Here is a 23,306-nt window from a genome sequence, read left to right as displayed (position 1 = left end):
TCCGCTCGGACAACAGGTCTGTGGTATCCTATCTAAACCGTCAGGGCGGTGTCAGATCCAGGAACATCTTCCATCTAACGAATCGCATACTGAGTTGGTCCCAGCGCCACCTGTGCTCGCTGAGGGCGACGCACGTGCCAGGCCACCTGAATGACGGCCCAGACAGACTGTCCAGAGACAATATTTCCCCAGGGGAATGGTCCCTGCACGCTCAAACAGTCCAGACGTTATGGCGCATATTCGGCAGAGCAGAGATAGACCTCTTTGCGTCAGAAGAGAACCCTCACTGCCCAATATTTTTCTCGAAAAGCGAGGACGCGCTGGCCCAGGACTGGCCCAACCGCCCGCTTTACGCCTTCCCTCCCGTCTCGCTATTGCCACAGGTAATGCAGAGGATCAGGGAAACGCGCCACTCGGTGCTCCTCATAGCCCCGCGCTGGGAGAATCAAACATGGTTCCCGGAGCTTACGCAGCTGTCACTGACAGCGCCGTGGCCCATCCCAGTGAGAGCAGATCTCCTCTCGCAAGCTCGCGGAACGATCTGGCATCCCCACCCAGAGTGCTGGGCGCTACACGCGTGGGTGATCAACGACTACCCGTCGCTTTGCCAGAAGGAGTAATAAACACCATCATACATACTAGAGCCCCCTCCACGAGAAGACTCTATGCTTCAAAATGGTCTGTGTTTTCAAAATGGTGCACCGACAGAGACCTGGACCCACGGACATGTGGGGTGTCGCCGCTGCTCGTGTTTTTACAAGAGCTGCTGGATAAGGGCAGATCCCCATCCACGCTCAAAGTGTACATGGCGGCCGTCGCGGCGTTCGCTGAACCCCTGCACGGCCAGTCACAGGGTAAAAATGAGCTGGTCATCCGCTTCCTCAGGGGAGCTAGAAGGATGAACCCTCCGTGCCCCCCATCGGTTCCTATCTGGGACCTTTCTATAGTTCTCGAAGCTATGAAAGCCCCCCCTTTCGAACCGCTTCAATCCGTGGATGTGAAACACCTCTCACTTAAAACCGTTTTTCTAACTGCCCTATCATCAGTTAAACGGGTGGATGCTTGGCGCGCACGGCGTTGACAAAGGGTTCCCGTAGCGTAAGCTAGCTTACGCAATACGAGAGAACCTCTCGTAAGAGAACGAATCGGTTACTAACGTAACCTCGGTTCTCTCTAGATGAGGGAACGAGTATTGCGTAACCGGCCGTGCTCGCGCCACGAGCGATTTTTCGCTTCATTCAATGAAAACCAGGGTTCCAGCCTACGAACTAAGCTTATATGCACTCTAGTCACGCCCTTTTTGGCGGGCTTTGATGCAGTGAGCGCGCGGACGCCTCTCATTGGATGCGAGTTCGCCCAAGCTCGTCTATAGGCTGCAGCAGTTGCCGCAGAGCAACTAATGAGCTCGCTAGTTAGCCCGCTCAAGGGCTAACTAGCCGCACTGCGTTGACAATGGATACAAAATTAAGGATAATTTTTTGGCTTCAATATCTCAGAAAAGATGAATCTTTCCCGTAGCGTAAGCTAGCTTACGCAATACTCGTTCCCTCATCTAGAGAGAACCGAGGTTACGTTAGTAACCGATTCGATTTGTGTGGTTTTAATACAAAAACAATACCCTAGTTAAACCATGTCTAATTTTAACAATACAGCTATTGAAAAGAAACCCCAAATAATTACAAGGGAATGCAAAACTTCACAAATCGAACTCTCTCCTGTCCCTTTATGGGCTCAGAAAGTTATAGATAATTAGTCATTCAAACGTTTTCAAGGCAATATCCTAACACCTCTTTGCAAAAACCAAAAGACTAAGGCTGTAGTGAAAATATAAAGGTGGCAGAAATCTACTTTACCAGTTAACAGATAACAGAGTCTCATTTCAATGCCTGGGGTTTGTGCTAAGGATAAATCTTATATATGGCATATGGATTGACTGTAATCATCCCAATAGCAGCTCATGTTTTGAGCACCTCTATGTCCAACAAAATCCATATTTTTCCACAGCCCTTTAAAAAAAAACTTTAATTAAGAACAATTGAGCAGCTTTATTCCCATGACCTTAAAATATTATCTGTAGGCTATCACCACAGAATAACAACTTGATACAACTGATATAACATCTTGATATAACTGTATAACTCCAAAAGAGAGGCAATACCTGGATAAAAAGCTTCTGACATTTCACAATGAATAGTCCAGTCAGTTTAAAACTGTAAGCAGCAATGCTCTGAAGAGAGATGAGACACGAGAATGTACTGAGAGATCTTTTAACCCTCATGTTCTGTTGAGATTTGACTTTATATTCTTTATTTTTGGGGTTGAAGAAATGCTGATGCTGTACATGTAAAGATCCAATAAAGTAGCATTGTTTTTTTTTTTGTTTTTTATTAAAACATCTTATTTTGTATTCCACATGAGAAAGGAAGTCATACTGGTTTGGAATGACATGAGGTTGAGTTAATTATTACAGAATTGTCATTTTTGGCTGAACTATTCCTTTAAGTAGAGTTGAAAACGCAAGGACACAACCACAGACTGTTTTCAGATTCATTGCGGTCATGACTGCCATAATGATGTTCTCATCAGCTAAAGTTGGAGCTTTCATCAATCTATCATATAAGGAGAGAATAGGTACAGTACATGCAAATTCCAGCAATACTCAGCTGAAGTCACATCTACACTGGGTCAGCACTGTTGGTTTTGCTATATTTATATGAGTTACATTATGCAAGAGAGTTCAGAGGAATATTTTATCCCTTGAGTCATATGGACAGACAATATCTTGGCAGCAGGTGTTCCACTGAATGCTGTCCAATCACAGGGCATGTATGTGGAGTGTGCCAAAGCTGAAGCCAATCAGTTTTAGAGAGAAGTGTTCCAACCGTCTCATGCTGCAGCTGAGTCCTGTTTAAAGCACTATTCAATCATCTCTGTGAATTGAGTTTCACCACTGCAATCCACTTTGTGAGAATCAAAAACAATCCACAGTCCTTTGGTCTAACTCTAATGCAGTGGTTCTCAACTGGTTTTGCATCAGGACCCAGATTTTACATTGGACATCAAACAACCCAACCCAGTGACCCAACCCAGTATTAAAATAGTTTTCATAGAAAATTAACCAATTAAACATTGAAATTCATGAAAGGATAGTTCATCCAATGACAAAAATTTTGTAATTATTTACTCACCCCAATGTTGCTCCAAACCAGTGTGACTGACTTTCTTCTGTGGAAAACAAAAGGTGAACTTTAAAAAATCAGTGTTTATTTACCATATAATGAAAGCGAACAGTGACTCCGGACCTGCCAGTCTCGAAAAAGTGCAAAAAAAAAAACACCATAAAACAAAAGTAAAAGTTTTCAATACGACAATGCATCTTCTGAAGCCAAACATTCACACTGAGTGATCAACAAAATGAATCAAATTTGGTGGCTAAGTTGATATCATCGTGGTTCTCATCGTGTTTCATGACCAAACGTCACGACCAGGGTCAGAATTGAATATGGGCTTGGGGCCAAAAATGCCCTCAAAATTAAATAAGTAGGAGCATAAAAGCCCCCTAAATTAATTATCTCTTATCATCTGATATATTTTCTAATATGTTATTCTAAGCCTAATACATATCACAATATATGATTTGAGGCTGATTTAACAAACTTACTGAATTAATTTGAAATTGATCTTAATACATATATTAAATTAAATTATTTTACATAAAAAGACAACACACAGTGTTTTTTAAAATACCCTCATTAAGGCCATTTTAAATGCGGATGATAGTAAAATATTGCAAATATTGCCCCAAAAGTACATTTCTGTCCCTGGTCGTGATTACATCGACATATCCAATAGAAATTTGAGAGTGAATATCAACTTAAATTTCCTCCTATCTCCGGCAGGACATGACGGTTCCAGGTACAACTCCCTCGGACCGTCGGACAGGGCCTACGCCAAAGAGAGAGACTTTACTTTCTGTTTTACATTTATCAAATAAATGGCATCTTAAACTTCACTCAAGCCTGCGTGTCTTCCCGATAGAACTTTCTTTTTATGGTAAACAAACTTGTTTATTTTCATTTGTTGTCCACAGAAGAAATTCATACGTTTAGAGCAACATTAGGGTGAGTAATTGCATTGTTTTTCCCTGCTGTCCGAAACCCTATTAGAACAGACCTGTAATCCACCAGTTGAAAACCACTGCTCTAAAGAACGTACATTGGAACAGGACAGTTGAGTCACAATATTTTGAATGTTTCTTTATTGTAAATGCACTGTGGTTAGAAACTTTATAAAATGTAATATTGCACAATACAAAATAAATTGCACTTTCTCAAGGTATAACGATGGATCTGTGTACAATACATAGTAGATGCTACAAGAATAAGTATTTCAGGTAGTGTGGTCCAATTAAATAAGATATTTGAATGAGAACCTGTGTAATGTAGATTCTGTGAAGTGACCAGGTATTTTTGATTAAACATATTCTTATTATAATTATTATTATTAATTTTAAATATATTACTATATATATATATATATATATGTGTGTGTGTGTGTATATAACCTGTAGTTTTAAAAAATATCCTCCAGTTTGATGTGGGTTCTAGGAATAAATAAATACAGTGTTTGGCACTGTAGTAAAAGTGAGTCTCTTGAAGAAAGTTGGCATTTCTTGAATTTCTAATACAAAGACTGTTTAAAGTTAAATAAATGCTAAGCACAATTTGTATATACATAGCCCTCTATAGGTTACCTGCATTTATTATACTCCTTAAACTTTTGTGTAGTGATTGTTTAATTACTTCGCTTTACATGGGAAACAAGCACAAGATTTCAGTGATTGACTGCCATCGTGTTGAAAATTCAATTGAAAAAATGACAAGTAAGCTTGGACAGATTGATATGTGTTGTGAGATATAGACTATATCTATTGTTTTGTGTTTTGAAGTTGTGCCCTTTCCACCACATAACACAATATTTTGTATATATTGAATATATTGAGTTTAACTACTCTGGTCATAATCTGCAACTAAATCAGTCGTATTGTTAAGCAAAATAATTAACCTAGAATTTACCTAGGTTTCACGTTTAGGTTGTATATGCAGCGCCATATTCACCTGCATACAATTTCAGCCCTAAAACACTGCAGAACTCAAATTTTCACATTGAGCTGAATTTTACTATTTTACTGTAAAAACTTTTGTCCCAGGAGATGATCAGCAAAAATGTTTGTGGAGAATTATCTGATACATAAATCTATAAAATTGAAAGACAATCACAGTTAGTGTCTTCTTAAATTACCTATATACCTTTTAGTTAATTTTTTTTTATTTTTAATGTATATATTTTTTTTATTATTATTTATTTATTTTTAGAACACCAACCCATTTTCATTAATACATGTATAACCTAACCATTGCTGACATACTGCTGTAATTGTGCATCTTCAACATTATCCAGGAAAAATATATCTACAAATTCATAGATTATTAGTGCATGCAGTCAATGCATTCTGCATTCACTCACTAGGAATAATTTAATTTATTCTGTCATAGAATAATAGTCTATTTTTATTTTAATTCTCTCTAAAATTGGAGAGAAAGAAAGAAAGAAAGACTGAGAGAGAAAAAGAGGTATCTCATGTATCAAATCTACTTTATAATTCTCAAAGGTTTGTGCTTTGCTGATTAGATGCCTTTAATGTATGACTCCAAAGTAGTTTTGAGGCAAAATAGCATTTAGCTTTTTCGTTCTTTTTCATCTCTTCTGGGCCCCTAAAATAAGAAGAGAGAAATGTAGGGAGAGGAGAGAGAAATCTTTGAGTTAAACATATATAATTACAGTATTAAAACACATACACAAATCATCTAATAACAACCCTGCTTGCTTACCTTGCAAACTTGTTTGAACCAAAGGAGTACTGTGTAATCCTTATGGAAAACGTCAGAACAGGTTAATTCAATAGTTCCCAAACTCAGAGGGTTTATTAGAGGGTCATGATAAGAAAACGATTGTTATTCCTCATTAAAATCCATTCGCTCATTTCAGCCCATGATGCTTGTTCCATAACAGTGGATAGCATTGAGCCACCAAGTCACCATGTTTATCCAATAAGTACAGCAGAATTCCACAAGAATTTGCTTGTTGTGGTGTGATGGTTCAGAGATCCCAAAACCAATGAAATTCCTAGTCTTATGTTAAAGGAACCAGAGTTTCCAGCGAGCGTGCTTCTTGGACTCAGTCTTGGACTTGCGTTTGGGAGTGGAGGTGAACACCTCGTGTGTGTAAGGCAGAGAGGGGTAAGTCGGCTCTTCTAATGGACACAGTCTCTTCATTAAGGGCTGCAGTTTGTCCTCCTGAAGTTTAAAATCTAGTTCCACACTAAAAGAGAAAAACAGCAGTACTTTAGGCATGGCTCACATACTGAGATGCAAAAAGATTGAAATATTTAAAACTGATTACACAAAAGTGCACAGCAGGTGGGGGAAGCACAACAATGGGTGCTTCCTCAAATACAGCTGTTTAATTCCTAGACCAGTTCTTTTGAGGCTGTATGCTAGGCTCCTCCTCAGCATTCAGCACTGTGAATGAGATGGTAAGTCTGCATGGCTATGTCATAGAGGTTTCCACCTCTGCAAAAATAAATTATTTGTGAATCATTACAACTCCTTATAGAAATGGAGGAAGCCACCAGGAGGGTGCACATCCATTTGATTTGTTTTCCAAAATTTTCTTTAAAAAAACTAAAATCTGAATTGTGCAAAGGACTGTGGGTGATTGAAGACCACGAAGGATGCACCTGATGCATCAACCAAAATAAGCGAATGAAGGCTGTGAAACGAGGCAGCCTTCCAAGTGTCCTCATCTTGAGATGCGATTTCAAGGTTTCAAATAATTTTAACTTGACACCACATCCTAAAAATTTGCTGTTTATGATGCTGAATACAGGTGACATGTTCCAAACGCGTCAATTGCGTCAATTACCAATTGTGTTCTTGATTCTCGGCATGTTGCTGTTTTTCACAGCAAGATGACAAACTTTGTTTTAAAAGAACCTGAAGGCAGCAAGACAAAATACCTCTAAAAAAAATAACAAGAGTTTGGGAAATCATACACCAATGCTTAGACGAGGACATCACTGTGTTAGCTCGACAATGCATGAAGGTAAGCTAACCTGCCATCTAGCTTATAGGTTCTCTCTGACCAATCAGTGATCTGCAGGGTTTTGACGTCACATTTAGTATCGGCTCTGCTCGATTGGAATCTTGACCGAGGTGTTACTAAAAAAAAGTACCAGGTACAATCCACAGTGGAAAAACCTCAAAACATGAGCAGAGTTCAGTTAAATCGAGTTAAAACTCTATATTTTGGTTTCTTGGGGTCTTCAAGATTCTGCCTAAGCAGAATAAAACCACCTCATTCTTTATCCTTCGAACATCATGACTTAGCTGTATAGCACAGTCTCAGTTTATGTGTGTGTGTGGATTTGACTGTCCTCGCATAGTCATCTGACCTAGTCTTCCCTCTGAAGTCATAATTCCATGACAATCAGATGATTCCTGATTAATGCAGTGGCTAAACTCCTAGATTAACGGTCAGAGACAGCTTTAATCTGATCTAAATGAAATCATTCACAAAACAGCCCTCTGACTCATCAGTAAAATGAACAGAGACAGAGAGACCAATCAACCAGAGGCACTCTGGTTGATCAGTACTACTCTCTCTGCCTCATTTTTCACTGGCCCTGCCCTTTTTTCACTTTCCTCATTTTTCACTGGCCCTGCCCTTTTTTCACTTTCCTGCTTACAAATGAGCATATTGGAAATCAATGCAGTTTGGCTCATCAATTACATCCATTTATAAAAGATTTGTGCCAACAAAAAACAAACAAAAATATATATATATATATGGGTGCTTGGTGAACAACACACACAGTAAATTGGAGCTGGAAAGGTAGAATCTGCAAACCTGACTCTGAATGGTGGAGATTTGCTGAAGTTATCACCTATTCTAAGAACTGTTCTGTAGTTTTTGGTGTCACTTTGGGCATATGCAACAATAAATGATGAATTTGTTTATTGTTATTTTATAATATTTTTTGTATAATTATTGAAAAAATAAAATAATTATTGAAAAAACTTGTCAAATCTTGTAAAATTCTACAACCGAAATAAGTGATTGTAGTAACCATTTTATCTTAAATTAACGGTATTATGTCAAATGTAATGCAAACAAGCTATATTATAATTAATAGTGGCCCCAAAAAGTATTTGGACAACATTGTAGAACATGTACAGTACATACTTAATATGCTGAACTGGGTTTACTTTGCTAAGACACTTTAGAAAACTGACTTCACACTACTTTATCCACTCAGAACAGTACTGTAGGTTAAAAGTTACAAGTTGCAGAAACTGCTAAGTAAAGTTAGTCCAGAGAAAGGGTCTTGCATCATTTGTTGGCAGATTACGTAAGTTTCCAAAAGTTTCCAAATGCTTTTTGGGTATGTATATTACAGTATAATATTGTAATATATTGTAAATATTGTAATTTTCATTGCATTTATCCTGCCTTTAGTTCAAAATTCTGCAGCAAGGTTATTGACTGGCACTAAAAAAAAGGGAGCACATTTCTCCTCTGTTATCCTCTCTTAACTGGCTGCCGTTTTAGAACAGGATTGAATTCAAAATTGTAATACTTGTTTTTAAAGCACAACACAATCTGTCTCCCCATTACATTGCCGACCTCCTAAGCCTTTATACTTCTTCTAGGTGTCTGAGAGCTCAAATCAAATGCTTCTGGTTGTCCCTCGATCCAAGCAAAAGTCAAAGGGTGACCGGGCATTATTTGTAATTGCCCCAAAACTATGGAATAAACTTCCCCTTTACATTCGTTTGTCTCCGACAGTGGAGACTTTTAAGTCTTAGCTGAATACTTTTTTACACAAGCTTTTGAATCTGGGGAATCTTGAGTTTTGTGGATATTTGCACTGCTATTGATTGCAATCAATATATCCAGCCTTTTATCAGAGCTTATAAACTTGTTGTGTGTGTATGTGTCTTAGTAATGTATGTCCATTTGCTCTTGTCAATCCTCCACGTGCAGCAATGAAAGCTTTGCAGATCCTTGACATTCTAGCTGTCAGTTTGTCCAGATACTCATGTGACATTTCACCCCACACTTCCTGTAGCACTTGCCATAGGTATGTCTGTCTTATCGGGCACTTCTCACGCACCTTACAGTCTAGCTGATCCCACAAATGCTCAATAAGAGTTGAGATCCATAAAACTCTTTTCCAATTATCTGTTGTCCAATGTCTGTGTTTCTATCCCACTTTAACCTTTTGTTTTTATTTTTCTGTTTCAAAAGTGGCTTTTTCTTTGCAATTCTTCCCATAAGGCCTGCACCGAGTCTTCTCTTTACTGTTGTACATGAAACTGGTTTTGAGCATGTAGAATTCAATGAAGCTGTCAGCGGAGGACAGGTGAGGCGTCTATTTCTCAAACTGAACTCATCCTCTTGTATAGATGTACATCTGGCCTTCCACATCTCATTCTGTCCTTGTTAGAACCGGTTGTTCTTTGTCTTCGAAGACAGTAGTGTACATGTTAGTATGAAATCTTCAGTTTTTTGACAATTTCAAGCATTGTATAGCCTTCATTCCCCAAAACAATGATTGACTGACAAATTTCTAGAGAAAGCTGTTTATGTCTATTGCGTACTGTGGCAACTCAAACACAAAGACTATTTTAAGCTTCATTTAACAAACCAAATAGCTTTAAACTGTGTTTGGTATAATGGTAAGGGATTTTCTAGTACCAAATTAGCAATTTAGCATGATCACTCAAGGATAAGGTGTTGGAGTGATGGCTGTTGGAAATTGGGCCTGTCTAGATCTGATGAAAAATGACATTTTTTAAATAGTGACGGTGTTACATCAGTAACATCCTGACTATATTTTATGATCAGTTGAATGCCACTTTGATGAATTAAATTACCAATTTTCTTCCGAAACAGCAAAATCTGTACATTATTCCAAACTTTTGGGTGCCAGTGTATATACACAAAATATTATTATTTCTATTATTTTTTTAGTGTGAAGCACTTTGGTCAAATCTGTTGATTTCTCTGATTGCACAAAATACCATTGCTAAATAATTACAAAGTATTCAACAAAAAGAGCAGCAAACTGCAAAAAGTTAAATATATCAGCTTTAACTTCCCATTAATTCACAGGAATTTAATTTGAAATAGATTTTTAATTAAATCTTGTGGGTATGAACAGGCGAATGTTAAAATAACTCCCTGTTGTTAACATCAAATGTAAGTGACCCAGGTTCTTGCTCAGTTATTTGCTTCAATGCCTCAATGTAATGCAGAAACATACAGACACACACACACACACACTCAAGCTCAGTCAGGGGAGCTCTATGTAGCTAAATATTTAATCACAGTAACACTGAACGTTATCCTTTATACAGGTACAAGCATTCTGCAATGAGCTTTAGTCAATGACATGGTACAAGCCTGACGTGTCAGCTGCCAAAAAGACAAATATTATTTTTTAGCACGTCACCACAGGGACAAACTGCAATGGGTTCAGCCAATGAGATCATATTGAAAGAAAACCTCTTGGACTGTCATGTTCATTGTTGTCCTTTGTTCTTTTGTGTACTTTTATTTTGAAAATTCCTGTTCAGTTCCTAGTTTTGTCACATCCTGTTTTCCCTCCATGTTTTGTATCTGGGTTTTATTGGTTCATTGGTTGATTACCTTGATTCAGTACTTGTTTGTCATTGGTTTTAGTTAATTATCTCGTTATCCTGTTTCAGAGTTCTGTTGTTGATTTGGCCTTGTTACCCTTGTCTTTGTGTATTTAAACCCTGTTTGTTCCTTCATTCCCTTGTTGGTCGTTGAATGTTGTTGTACGTGAATGTTATGGTTGTTTCTCCTGCCTGTGGATGTTTTTCATGTTCATGTTGTTTTCCCCTCGTGGATATTTCTTTGTTCCTGTTTGTTTGCCCTCACTTTGATTTATAATAAAGAACCTGCTTTTGGATCCGCACCTCCTCGTCTGCCTTCACTCCTGCATTCGTTACAGAACGACCAACCACACTATGGATCCAGCGGTTCAGCAAGCGAACTACCAGCTGCTTTGCCTAAAGCAAGAGGACCGACCGATGGAGGACCACATCCGTGACTTCCTTGAGCTGGCAAACATCTCCGGCTTCCCGGACTCGGCCTTGGTGGTTTTCTTCTGGGGTAATCTGAACCCCTCACTGAAGGAGCGGTTGCCACCGGCGACACGCGGCTGGACGCTCTGTGATTTTGTGGCGGAGACACTGCTGGTATGCGGCTCGCCACTTACTGTGGATGTTGTGGATGAGGATCCTGCCTCCCCTCCCACGGCGGTGACTCCAGTCTCCCTAGCTCTCCCTGTCACGCCAGCCCCTACGGTCAGTGTGCAAACCCCCACGCCTGTTGCCGTCATCGAGCCTGCACGGTCCACTTCGTCTGCCCGGAGGAGGGTGAGAAGATGGGCTTCTGCCTCCCGGTCTGCGAGCCAGAGCCCACGCATGTCACGGTGAGCGAGCCAGAGCCCACGCATGTCACGGTGAGCGAGCCAGAGCCCACGCATGTCACGGTGAGCGAGCCAGAGCCCACGCATGTCACGGTGAGCGAGCCAGAGCCCACGCATGTCACGGTGAGCGAGCCAGAGCCCACGCATGTCACGGTGAGCGAGCCAGAGCCCACGCATGTCACGGTGAGCGAGCCAGAGCCCACGCATGTCACGGTGAGCGAGCCAGAGCCCACGCATGTCACGGTGAGCGAGCCAGAGCCCACGCATGTCACGGTGAGCGAGCCAGAGCCCACCTCGGTCACCCAGCCAGCGCCTGTCGCCTCGACCGTCCGTGAGCCAGCGCCTGTCGCCTCGACCGTCCGTGAGCCAGCGCCTGTCGCCTCGACCGTCCGTGAGCCAGCGCCTGTCGCCTCGACCGTCCGTGAGCCAGCGCCTGTAGCCTCGACCGTCCGTGAGCCAGCGCCTGTAGCCTCGACCGTCCGTGAGCCAGCGCCTGTAGCCTCGACCGTCCGTGAGCCAGCGCCTGTAGCCTCGACCGTCCGTGAGCCAGCGCCTGTAGCCTCGACCGTCCGTGAGCCAGCGCCCGAGTCTTCCAGGACTCCTCCTCCTGAGTCTTCCAGGACTCCTCCTCCCGAGCTTTCCAGAGCTCTGCCTACTGAGCATCCTGAGCCTTCCAGGGCTCCTCCCCCCCCGAGCCTTCCAGGGCTCCTCCCCCCCCGAGCCTTCCAGGGCTCCTCCCCCCCGAGCCTTCCAGGGCTCCTCCCCCCGAGCCTTCCAGGGCTCCGCCTCTCAAGCCTTCCAGGGCTCCTCCTCCCGAGCCTCCTAGGGCTCCGCCTCTCAAGTCTCCCGAGCTTTCCAGAGCTCCTCCTCTCGAGCCTCCTACGGCTCCGCCTCCTGCGGCTCCGCCCCCGAGCCTCCTACGGCTCCGCCTCCCACGGCTCTGCCTCTCCAGTCTCCTACGGCTCAACCTTCCTCGGCTCCACCTCCGAAGCCTTCCAGCTCACCGCCTGAAGAACCTCCTACGGCGCCACCTCCCTCGGCTCCGCCTCCTAAGCCCCCCACGGTCCTGCCTACGCCTCCTTCGAAGCAGCCTCCCAAGTCTTCTACGGCTCCGCCTCCGAAGTCCTCCTTGGCTCCGCCTCACGCGGCTCCACCGGTCCCTATCTGGCGGCCACCACCCAGGTCCCCCAAACTTACCCACATCCCGTGGTCAACCCCCAGGCCTCCTGAACCTATCCTTGCCCTGTGGCCCGCTCCCAGGCCCCCTGAACCGGTCCTTGCTCTGAGGCCAGCTCCCAGACCTCCTGAACTGGTCCTTGCCCCATGGCCATCTCCTAGGCCACCTAGATCGGCCTCTAACCTGTGGCCTCCTCCTAGGCCCCCTGAGCCGGCCCTTGCCTTATGGCCAGCCCCCGGGCCATCTAAACCTGTCCCTGTCCTGAGGCTGCCTCCCAGGCCCCCTGACCCGGCCCCTGTCCTGTGGCCTCCTCCCGGGCCTCCTGACCCTGTTCCCATCCTGTGGCCTCTTCCCAGGCCCCCTGACCCTGTTCCTGTCCAGTGGCCTCCTCCACGGTCCCCCAGACCTATCCTTGTCCGGTCGATACCTCCCTGGCCCCCTGTCCCTTTGTGCCCCCCGGGGCTGCCTAATGGGCCCCGTGGACTGTCTCATCTCCACTTGTGCCCCCGTGGACTGTCTCGTTTCCCCCTTGGACTTCCTGTCTGCCCCTTGCACCTCCGTGACCTGCCTGTCTTGCCCTCTGCGCCCCCCTGGACTTCCAGCCTGCCCATTGTGCCCCCCTAGTCTGTCTGTCTGCCCGTGTGCCCACTTGGACTGTCTGTTTGCCCCTGGTGCCCTTATGTTGTTTTTGTGGGTTTTTGTCTTTTGTTTTTTGTTTCAGGATCGTCTGGAATCCGATCCTTTTGAGGGGGGATTCTGTCATGTTCATTGTTGTTCTTTTGTGTACTTTTATTTTGAAAATTCCTGTTCAGTTCCTAGTTTTGTCACATCCTGTTTTCCCTCCATGTTTTGTATCTGGGTTTTATTGGTTCATTGGTTGATTACCTTGATTCAGTACTTGTTTGTCATTGGTTTTAGTTAATTATTTCGTTATCCTGTTTCAGAGTTCTGTTGTTGATTTGGCCTTGTTACCCTTGTCTTTGTGTATTTAAACCCTGTTTGTTCCTTCATTCCCTTGTTGGTCGTTGAATGTTGTTGTACGTGAATGTTATGGTTGTTTCTCCTGCCTGTGGATGTTTTTCATGTTTTCCCCTCGTGGATATTTCTTCGTTCCTGTTTGTTTGCCCTCACTTTGATTTATAATAAAGAACCTGCTTTTGGATCCGCACCTCCTCGTCTGCCTTCACTCCTGCATTCGTTACATGGACACAATGTCAAATATTCTGTTCCATTATGAGTCAAAATCGCAATTGATTTCAGCACAAGGCATACAAGGTCTTTAACTGAGTGAGTCAATGGAGGCTTGTTCGCGAGTTCAGCCGGATCATTTTCGAGGGTTTTACCGAAGTGAGTGGATTATTAAGACCTGTCTGTAATATTTGTTTGAGCAGCACTGCTGTCCATCTCCTCTGTGCACACAGTCGGCTATCTCTGCCATCTCTCATTCAAACTAGCCTGCCCTGTCCTCCCCAGAGTCCAGTACGTGACCTATTTGTGTCCATTTGTCTAGATTCCTTCAGTGATGCGTGGACAGTTTGGGTGGAGTTGGAGCTGAAGGACAGGGCTGCAGAAACGACTCACGAGATGACTGATGAACACATTGTACTTTCAGCCTTAACAAGAACTCGGGATTCTAATGATAATCGTCTTAACGATTCAGGTTTATTCAAAGGAGAATCTATGAGCGCTTCAGAATACGCTCAAGCTCAGTTTTGTGAGCTTTGTGAATTAAGTAATTGAAAGATCTTCAGTTGTATTGTTTAAACAAGATATGCAAGATATTTTCAATTGAATTCATTAAATGACATGCCGATCAATTCATGGAATTAATCACAAACATCATTGTTTGTTGAGAGGCCCCCAAATAAAGATATTTTGTATAAAAATGAATTCAAATATATATAATATAAATTGAATATGTAGGGCCTATAATAAATATGTAATATAGTTTCAACATTTTTTTTAATAAACTGCATTATTGTGGCAGAAGACAATACAAATAGCGGTTTAAGAACTGAATATATTGTTTGATTTATTCTCATATCGTTGAAAAGCCTACAGTTGACAACAATCTGTGAAATAGAAATTGCTTTCTATCTGCACAGTTTTTATTTGTCGCTCTATGAACATGTGCATGCTTCAGATGGACGTGTTTGGAACATCTTACTGATATTCAGCATCATAAACGCACATTTTTAGGATGCTGTGTCAAGTTAAAAGTAGTAAATCTTAGAAAATCACATCTCAAGATTCCTGTATTCTGTTGTGCTTCGCCCATCTGTTGTGCTTCCTCCTGAGTGAGTGGTTCTCATTCTGTGGCTGCATTGCTTTTGAGGTTTGTTGAGGCGTGCTGCCACCTATAGACATGACTCGTAAAAACAGACTTCAATCTTGAATTGTTCATATGGAAGTGAAATCAGTACTTTTGTTGGAATTTATGTACACGTCACAGGGTGTGAATAATTGTGTTACATTTTTTTAACACGTTATTGTTTATATAATTTATTTAGCTAAATGAAAGTGATAATGATCGCAAAATAATGCCAATGCTGATCATTTAAAAATAGCAAATATCATCTGATTTATTGGCCTAGGTGATGTATTGGTTGACCAATATTTAGGAGTACATTTGCACATAGATGACCTCAATGTTAAAACATTTGTGCACTAATAGTGTTAAATATTTTCCATATCAGCTCTGTCAGTTTACAGCTCAGTGAAAAATGTGTTGCATGATGAATCTTATTTGAAAAACAATGGAGACAAGTTGAAGCGGAAAAAAAACATGACCCAAGTTGTCCAGCGCACAACAGTAGTCCCACTGCATCCTTGATGGATCATTTTACTCTTTACTGAAGAGTACTTTTTGTTTAGTTTTACAAGTAAAGGACCTGTTTTGTGTCCTGAAAGTAATAATAATATTAATAATAAAATAAAACATAACTTTTCACGATTCAGGTTTTGTTTAAAGTTTTGTGAGAGTATAGAATTGTGAATTCAGTAGCCTACTGTAAATGTAACCAAATCCATACACCCTTTATAGTTTCTGTTTAAAAAATATAATTTTTTTTATAAAATACAGGAAACATTTTTGAAACGATTTATTGATTCATTGAATAAATAATTGAAGATTCATCGATTATTAAAACAATCGTTAGTTGCAGCCCTAGTCAGGATGTCATTTTCCTGTCGCTCCATTGCAATAAGTCACATGGCATTTATTGCTCTGGTGATAGGCTCAAAATGTACTTTGTCCAGAGATGAGAGCCCATGTGCAGATGGCAGAAAGCAGGTCTCATACTTGGCTTTCTCTAGGTATCATAGACCTCCTTGGTACCAACAAGATCACAATCAGCACCTCTTCACTGCCCATTCCACCAAAAATCTCATTTCCTGCCCCGAGCTGGCAATCAGACAATCAGACTTCCTCTTGTCTTCTGTTTCCTCTACTCCTTTGAGTTGTTAAGAACTGGCCTGCTCATTAGTGTTGAGTGCCATACAGTGTGTTCAGCAAGGTGAGCACTGGCATCCAAAACGCATGAATGATCTCACTCAGATGATTTCTCACAGTTTCATCCAACTCTCTCTCTCACTATCACTCTCTCTCTTTCTCTCACACTCTCTCTTTCTCTCACTCTCTCTCTCTCTTTGTGATTAGCTGTATTTCTCTGAGTTGCGAGGGTGTTAGGCTGAGAAATTGAGAGTGAAAGAGAGAACGAGAGAACCATGGCACTTTCCTCTCTGAGAATATGTCTGGAGCCTGTACAAAGAACAACATTTACCAGTTTATTTCTGGTTCATAAATACTTAATGGAAACTGACTCGCTGCTTATAATGAGAAATATTGCAGCCTTTGAAAGTGAGATGCATCTAGTACCACTAATGGGACTTTTTTTATTACCTCCTAACAGAAAAAAATATTTCCAAAAATCTCTGGGTACCCACTGGGCTGTCGTGAGATACATAAATGAAGTAGGAAGCAAAAAGGTGCTAAATGCAAACTGTAGAAGTACCACGGGGAGTTATTTTGGACAGTGTGTTAGAAAAACAGATTGTTGCCACTATTTCAAAACTCTTAATGGCTACATTTTCCTATTTCTGATGAATGAGTCATGGCTGTCTCCAGTCAGCGCACCCTTGAAACAGAGGCTATGTCAGGACAGCAACAGGTCATGCTGCTCTATCTGCTACTATTTGTTTCCCTGTACGTGTCAAACTATATGGGGAAGGGCAGCAAAATTACACCATGCTGGCTTCACTACTCCAAGATTTGAGAATGTAAAAATATACATTCATGTATGCTGCTATCTACACAGTTGCGACTGTTTTTGAGGCAAACAGGCATGCTTATACCATTTTGTTTTGACATGCAAGCAAGTTACGTTGTTATAAATTTGAGTCATCTGTTTGCCCAAAAGCATACTAAGACACTACACCTACTTTATATGTTCTTGTTGAACATTTAAGTTCAAAACCATGGCTACAAATACAGAGTTTGTCCTCCCTTTGCTACTATAACAGCTTCCACTCATCTGAGAAGGCTTTCCACTATATGTTGGATCTTGGCTGTGGGGATTTGTGTCACGAACCCCGCTCCCTCGCTCCGCCCCTTCGAGCTTCCACGCTCGTTTTGCTCCCTCGGGCTTCCACGTTCGTTTTGCTCCCTCGGGCTTCCACGCTCGTTTTGCTCCCTCGGGCTTCCACGTTCGTTTTGCTCCCTCGGGCTTCCACGCTCGTTTTGCTCACTCGAGCTTGCATGCTCGTTTTGCTCCTACGAGCTCTCATGCTCGTTAGCAGGTCTCCCTCCTCGAGCTCGCATGCCCGCTCTCAGTCACCACATTAGTTTCACCTGTACTCGTCTCATCACCTTTCATTGTTTACACCTGCACTTTCCCCGATATATATCACAGCACATTCGTCTCACTCCTGTTGGTTATTGTTTAGTTTTCCCCTTCGCTTTGCCAGCACTAGTAATCCCCTAGTCCCCCCTGTCTTTTGCTCCCGCTAGTCTGGTCTAGTTGTGTCCTGTTTCCCGGCTTCGACCTCCCGCTCTCGTTGACCACTCTCTCCCGGATTTGCCCCTTTGTTCTATTCTGATTCCCCGGCCTCGACCTCACGCTCCCCTTTGACGACTCTTCACTGGATTTGCCCTGTTTTTGTACTATTGCCTGCTTTGTGAATAAAGCAGTTTCCTCCGACATTGTGACTGTCTCGTCTTGTGTGTGTGTGCGGGTTACAGAATAACCAACCTCACCGAAGACAGTCACAATGCATCACGCGGAGGATTCGCGCAGCTCACTAGAGCGGATGTGCACGTCGCATTCGGCACGAGGAGCTACGATTTGGAGACATGACCAAGCGCTCGTGGCCCAGGGGCAGCAGGTATGTACTATGTCTGAAATATTTCACCCTGTTTCACCTGTGTCTGCCCCTGAGCCCGTTGATGCTCTCCACGCATCCGCGAGCGCCGTATGCTCTCCATCCCCGGAGAGGTTTTATGGCTCTTCGGACGCTAACCAAGGGTTTTTCGTGCAAGGTAGTGGTTGTGTAACTCATAACCCCGTCCTTGACATTATGGAGCCAGCGGCCCGACTCTTGGTTTTGCGCCAGGGGAGCCAACCCTTGGAGGCTTATGTTATGGATTTTTGTGCCCTGGCGTACCAGGTGAATTTTGATGAGGTGGCTCTGAAAGACATTTTTCAATGTGGACTGAATGAGCCAACCTCATCATTCATGCCTGGTGGTCGCTGCTCCCTTAACCTGGCTCAGTTTATTGACCTCGCCCTACTGTACAGCGAGTCAACGCCCATGCCTGCCACGGCCAGCGAGCCAGCGCCCAGGTCTGCCACGGCCAACGAGCCAGCGCCCATGCCTGCCACGGCCGGCGAGCCAGCGCACATGTCTGCCACGGTCAGCGAGCCAGCGCCTGTAGCCTCGACCGCCCCAGAGCCAGCACCTGTAGCCTCGACCACCCCCATGGCCACGTCCCCTGTTGGCCGAAGACGTAAGAGAAGGAAGAGGGCCCCTTCTCCCCAGTCTCGTCTTGTGCTCAAGACCGCAGAGGTTCCCTCAGAGTCTTCCACGGCTCTGCCGGGCTCTGCTCCGCCCTCAGAGTCTTCCACGGCTCTGCCGGGCTCTGCTCCGCCCTCAGAGTCTTCCACGGCTCTGCCAGCCTCTGCTCCACTCTCCGAGTCTTCCACGGCTCTGCCAGCCTCTGCTCGCCCCTCAGAGCCCTCCTGGCCTCCGCCTCACGAGCCTCCCAAGGCTCCTCCACTCGAGCCTCCCAGGGCTCCTCCTCTCGAGTCTTTCAGGGCTCCCCCTCCTTCCAAGCCTCTCATGGCTTCTCCTCTCGAGTCTTTCAGGGCTCCTCCTCCCCCCAAGCCTCTCAGGGCTTCATCTCTCAAGTCTCTCAGGGCTCCTCCCCCTCTCAAGCCTCCCAGGGCTTCTCCTCTCGAGTCTTTCAGGGCTCCTTCTCCCCTCGAGCCTCTCAGGGCTCCGTCCCTCGAGCCTCTCATGGCTCCACCCCTCAAGCCTCTCAGGGCTTCGTCTCGAGTCTCTCAGGGCTCCACCCCCTCTCAAGCCTCTCAGGGCTTCTCCTCTCGAGTCTTTCAGGGCTCCTCCCCCCCTCGAGCCTCTCAGGGCTCCGTCCCTCGAGTCTTTCATGGCTCCACCTCCCAAGCCTCTCAGGGATCCGTCTCTCGAGTCTTTCAGGGCTCCACCTCCTTCCAAGCCTCTCAGGGCTTCTCCTCTCGAGTCTTTCAGGGCTCCTCCTCCCCTCAAGCCTCTCAGGGCTCCGTCCCTCGAGTCTCTCAGGCCTCCTCCTTCCCTCCGGCCTCTCGGGGCTTCGTCTCTCGAGTCTTCCAGGGCTCCTCCTCCTCCCGAGCCTCTCGGGGCTCCGTCTCTTGAGTCTTTCATGGCCCCCCCCTCGAGCCTCTCGAGCCTCTCGAGCCTTCCAGGGCTCCACCTCTAGAGCCTCTCGAGTCTTCCACAACCTTTTTCCCCGAGCCTCCCACGGCTCTACTCCCAGAGACTCCAGAGCTTTCTAGGGCTCCGCCTCTCGAGCCTCCCTTGGCTCCACCTCCAGAGCCTTCCAGGCCTTCGCCCCTAAAGCCTCCTTTGGCTCCACCTCCAGAGCCTTCCAGAACCCCGCCTCCAGAGCCGCCTACGGTGCCGCCTCTGATGGCTCCACCTTTCACGGCTCGGCCCGGACTTCCTGACCCTCTCCCTGTCCTGTGGCCTCTTCCCTGGCCTCCGGACCCTATTCCTGTCCGGTGGTCACCTTCCAGACCCCCGGACCCAGTCCCTGTCCTCCAGTCGCCTTCCAGACCCCCTGACCCAGTCTCTGCCCTATGGCTGCCCCCTAGATCTCACGACCACCCGCCTGTCCGCTATGTTCCCCCTGACCTTGCCTTGAAACTGCCCATTGACCCCATGGACAGTCTCATTTCCCTCTGTGCCACTTGGACTGCCCTCAATTTTGTTTGTGTGGTTTGTGGGTTTTCTTTTCAGGGGTTTTTTGTTTGTTGGGATCGTCCAGCACCACTTCCCAGAGGTTGCGCTCCTCGCACCGAGCGCGGCCGTCAGGAGCCGTCCGTTATAGAGGGGGGAGTACTGTCAGGAACCCCGCTCCCTCGCTCCGCCCCTTCGAGCTTCCACGTTCGTTTTGCTCCCTCGGGCTTCCACGCTCGTTTTGCTCGCTCGAGCTTGCACGCTCGTTTTGCTCCTACGAGCTCTCATGCTCGTTAGCAGGTCTCCCTCCTCGGGCTCGCATGCCCACTCTTAGTCACCATATTAGTTTCACCTGTACTCGTCTCATCACCTTTCATTGTTTACACCTGCACTTTCCCCGATATATATCACAGCACATTCGTCTCACTCCTGTTGGTTATTGTTTAGTTTTCCCCTTCGCTTTGCCAGCACTAGTAATCCCCTAGTCCCCCCTGTCTTTTGCTCCCGCTAGTCCCGTCTAGTTGTGTCCTGTTTCCCGGCTTCGACCTCCCGCTCTCGTTGACCACTCTCTCCCGGATTTGCCCCTTTGTTCTATTCTGATTCCCCGGCCTCGACCTCACGCTCCCCTTTGACGACTCTTCACTGGATTTGCCCTGTTTTTGTACTATTGCCTGCTTTGTGAATAAAGCAGTTTCCTCCGACATTGTGACTGTCTCGTCTTGTGTGTGTGTGCGGGTTACAATTTGCTCCCATTTAGACATAAAAACTTCAGTGAGGTCAAGAACTAATGTTGAGCGATGGAGCCTGGCTAGTGCACTCATTAAGCATCAGAGAGCATATCTATTTAGTCATATGGTTCAGTGAGAAAATAAGTATCTAGATTCTAAAGATTATGAAACACTGTTTTGCCATATGGTCTGGTCTATTGGGCATTAGATAAGAGTCTTTGTAGCTATGCTCTCTGAGATATGATTGCCAAACAAAAGCACAAAGAATTCGAGCCAAGCTAATCCAATCGTAGAGTGGAATCTGTGAACATGAATCAAGCATCAAGACTCCAGCAAAGCACACTAAAGGGGCAGTTATGACTAAAAATACCCACAGCTTATGGTGTAGATGGTGCTTTTAATTGGCTCCATTTTTATGATAAAACCAAAATACAAACTGCAGTGCTTGCTGGTTATGCATTGAAAGTGTTTGATTTTTTTCACTAGAATACATTTTGAATCTGCTCTCTCAATCATTGCCATTAAGTTTCTAAATGAGACTGTTTATTCGAGCCCTCCATAAATCAGTATTAGCTGAATGGGTGCTTAACTGTTCAGGAAAGTTATAGTACTCTTTTCAATACATTTAACAGCTAATAAATTTGAAGATTAAGACCAATTGTGTAGTGAAAAGGAAATCATTTAAGGGACAATGTAATTATGACTAAAATAAAAAAGATTAATAAAACAGAAAGCTGTGGTCTTGATGCTGATCGGTGGGGTTACAGTCACCATGCTAACAACAGCATTTAGCTATGCTCATATTCACAGCACAGCCTGGAGTGCTGTACTTATTTTTTTAAACGGTTACTGCATCATATGAAATTGAATTCTATGTGTGCTGCACAGTGATACATAGTAGCTGGTTTGTTTTCTTCATCATTACGTTCAGGTGTCACTGACTTGCGTGATCAGTGTTGCCATGGAAGCCTTGATTGTTTCCATGGTAACGCTGATCATGCCAGCTTGCTGCAAATGAACGGCACCTTATTGCCATTAGTTCCAGGGCTATATCTACCTACCTCTGGGTTGTGTTCATTGCTCAATTGTTTGTTTGAGTCTTGTATCTGATAGGGCTGAAACTATCAATTATGTTGATAATGTATTAATCTAGGAGTATTCATTAGCTCTTAACCAAGTATTCAGCTTGTGCCCTGACTTAAAAGGTTGTATTAAACATGCTAACTAACAATAAAGAGAATTTTAAGAGAATGTATCTTAAATATGTAGTAAATGTATTTTGTATATAAGTATTCTTTTTTACTTTGTTGTACTTCTGCGAGTGCATTAAAGACCAAATATACTTGTATTTACATCACCTGAAGCTGTTTGGAATGTGTAAGAGTGCATCTGGACTGTGAGCTGTGTAATTCTTCCTCTCCTAAGGCGTGAGCTGCAGCGCTGCTCTCATCATTAGAGTTTAAAGTGATCTCCTGTTAACTTTAAATGAGGTCAAATGACTATTCAAGTCTATTTATTTTTTTGTCGACATTTTGTTGTCGACAATGTCGACTAATCATTTCAGCCATAGTATCTGACCACTCTCTCCCTCTGCCCCCATATATCCTGTTTCGTGTCTGTATATTGGTTACTAGTCTGCGCTGTGTGTGCCGGTGTTCAGTTGAAACATCCTAGGCCTACCAATCAAGATGTCCTACTTAATGCACATGCGTACATGGTCTTTGCATCATTTTTGTTAGGAATTTGGAGAACACCCATAAATCCATGCTACCTGGGCTGCATTGGTTTGACGTGAGGTAGGTATTACATGCATTTTGTGTGTGTGTGTGTGTGAAACGGCTACTATATTTAAACTTAATTTTTATAGCATATATTTATAATTGCAGGTGCATGATTTTGAACTTATGTCATTGTTATTTAGTTGTTTTGGTCCAGGTTGTCCAAGTAGCCAAACTTTGGTCATACCAGTACACGTTTAGGTCCGTTATTGCTAGGCGCTAGCGATAGGTCTATATAAACGCTGATAAATTGCTGCAGTAATGTCTATAATTGAATTGATTCATCCTAATTTTTGACATTGTTAAATGAGGCAGATTTACGAACTATTTTCACTAATGGTGACGTTTCTATCATTACTAGTCTAAATGTGTATCATTGGCTTAATTCGTTTATACGCGTGTTGTGCCCATTGGTTAACTAGATAATAAGACTTTACTGATGGCTACACAACACATTTTCCTTTTTATAATTTGTACCTTTTTTATAATTGTTTAAATGTAACACTAGACACACTATTTCACTACATTTACACTTGTGTGTATTACATTTCAATGAAAATGTTGCATCTATTTCTGTGTATTAGTCTACCCTC

The 23,306-nt window shown here is 43.9% G+C and overlaps 1 protein-coding gene across 1 annotated transcript in view; it reads right to left on the bottom strand.

The window, feature by feature from the left end:
• Nucleotides 1–4,524: 4,524 nt before the first annotated feature.
• The window catches only part of insyn2ab (inhibitory synaptic factor 2Ab), a 71,899-nt gene continuing 53,117 nt past the window's right edge, over nucleotides 4,525–23,306 (bottom strand). Inside the window, exons 4-5 of the mRNA XM_052154177.1 lie at nucleotides 5,892–6,381; nucleotides 4,525–5,774 (exon numbers count right to left, since the gene is read on the bottom strand). Of these exons, the coding sequence (XP_052010137.1) occupies nucleotides 6,198–6,381 (184 nt within the window). The 3' untranslated portion in view covers nucleotides 4,525–5,774; nucleotides 5,892–6,197. The remainder of the gene's footprint in view (nucleotides 5,775–5,891; nucleotides 6,382–23,306) is intronic.

Source organism: Xyrauchen texanus, chromosome 22, assembly GCF_025860055.1.
Source record: "Xyrauchen texanus isolate HMW12.3.18 chromosome 22, RBS_HiC_50CHRs, whole genome shotgun sequence".
NCBI classification, from domain to species: Eukaryota; Metazoa; Chordata; class Actinopteri; order Cypriniformes; family Catostomidae; genus Xyrauchen; species Xyrauchen texanus.
Note: the sequence above shows the minus strand (reverse complement) of the source record. Positions and strands in the feature narration are given on the sequence as shown.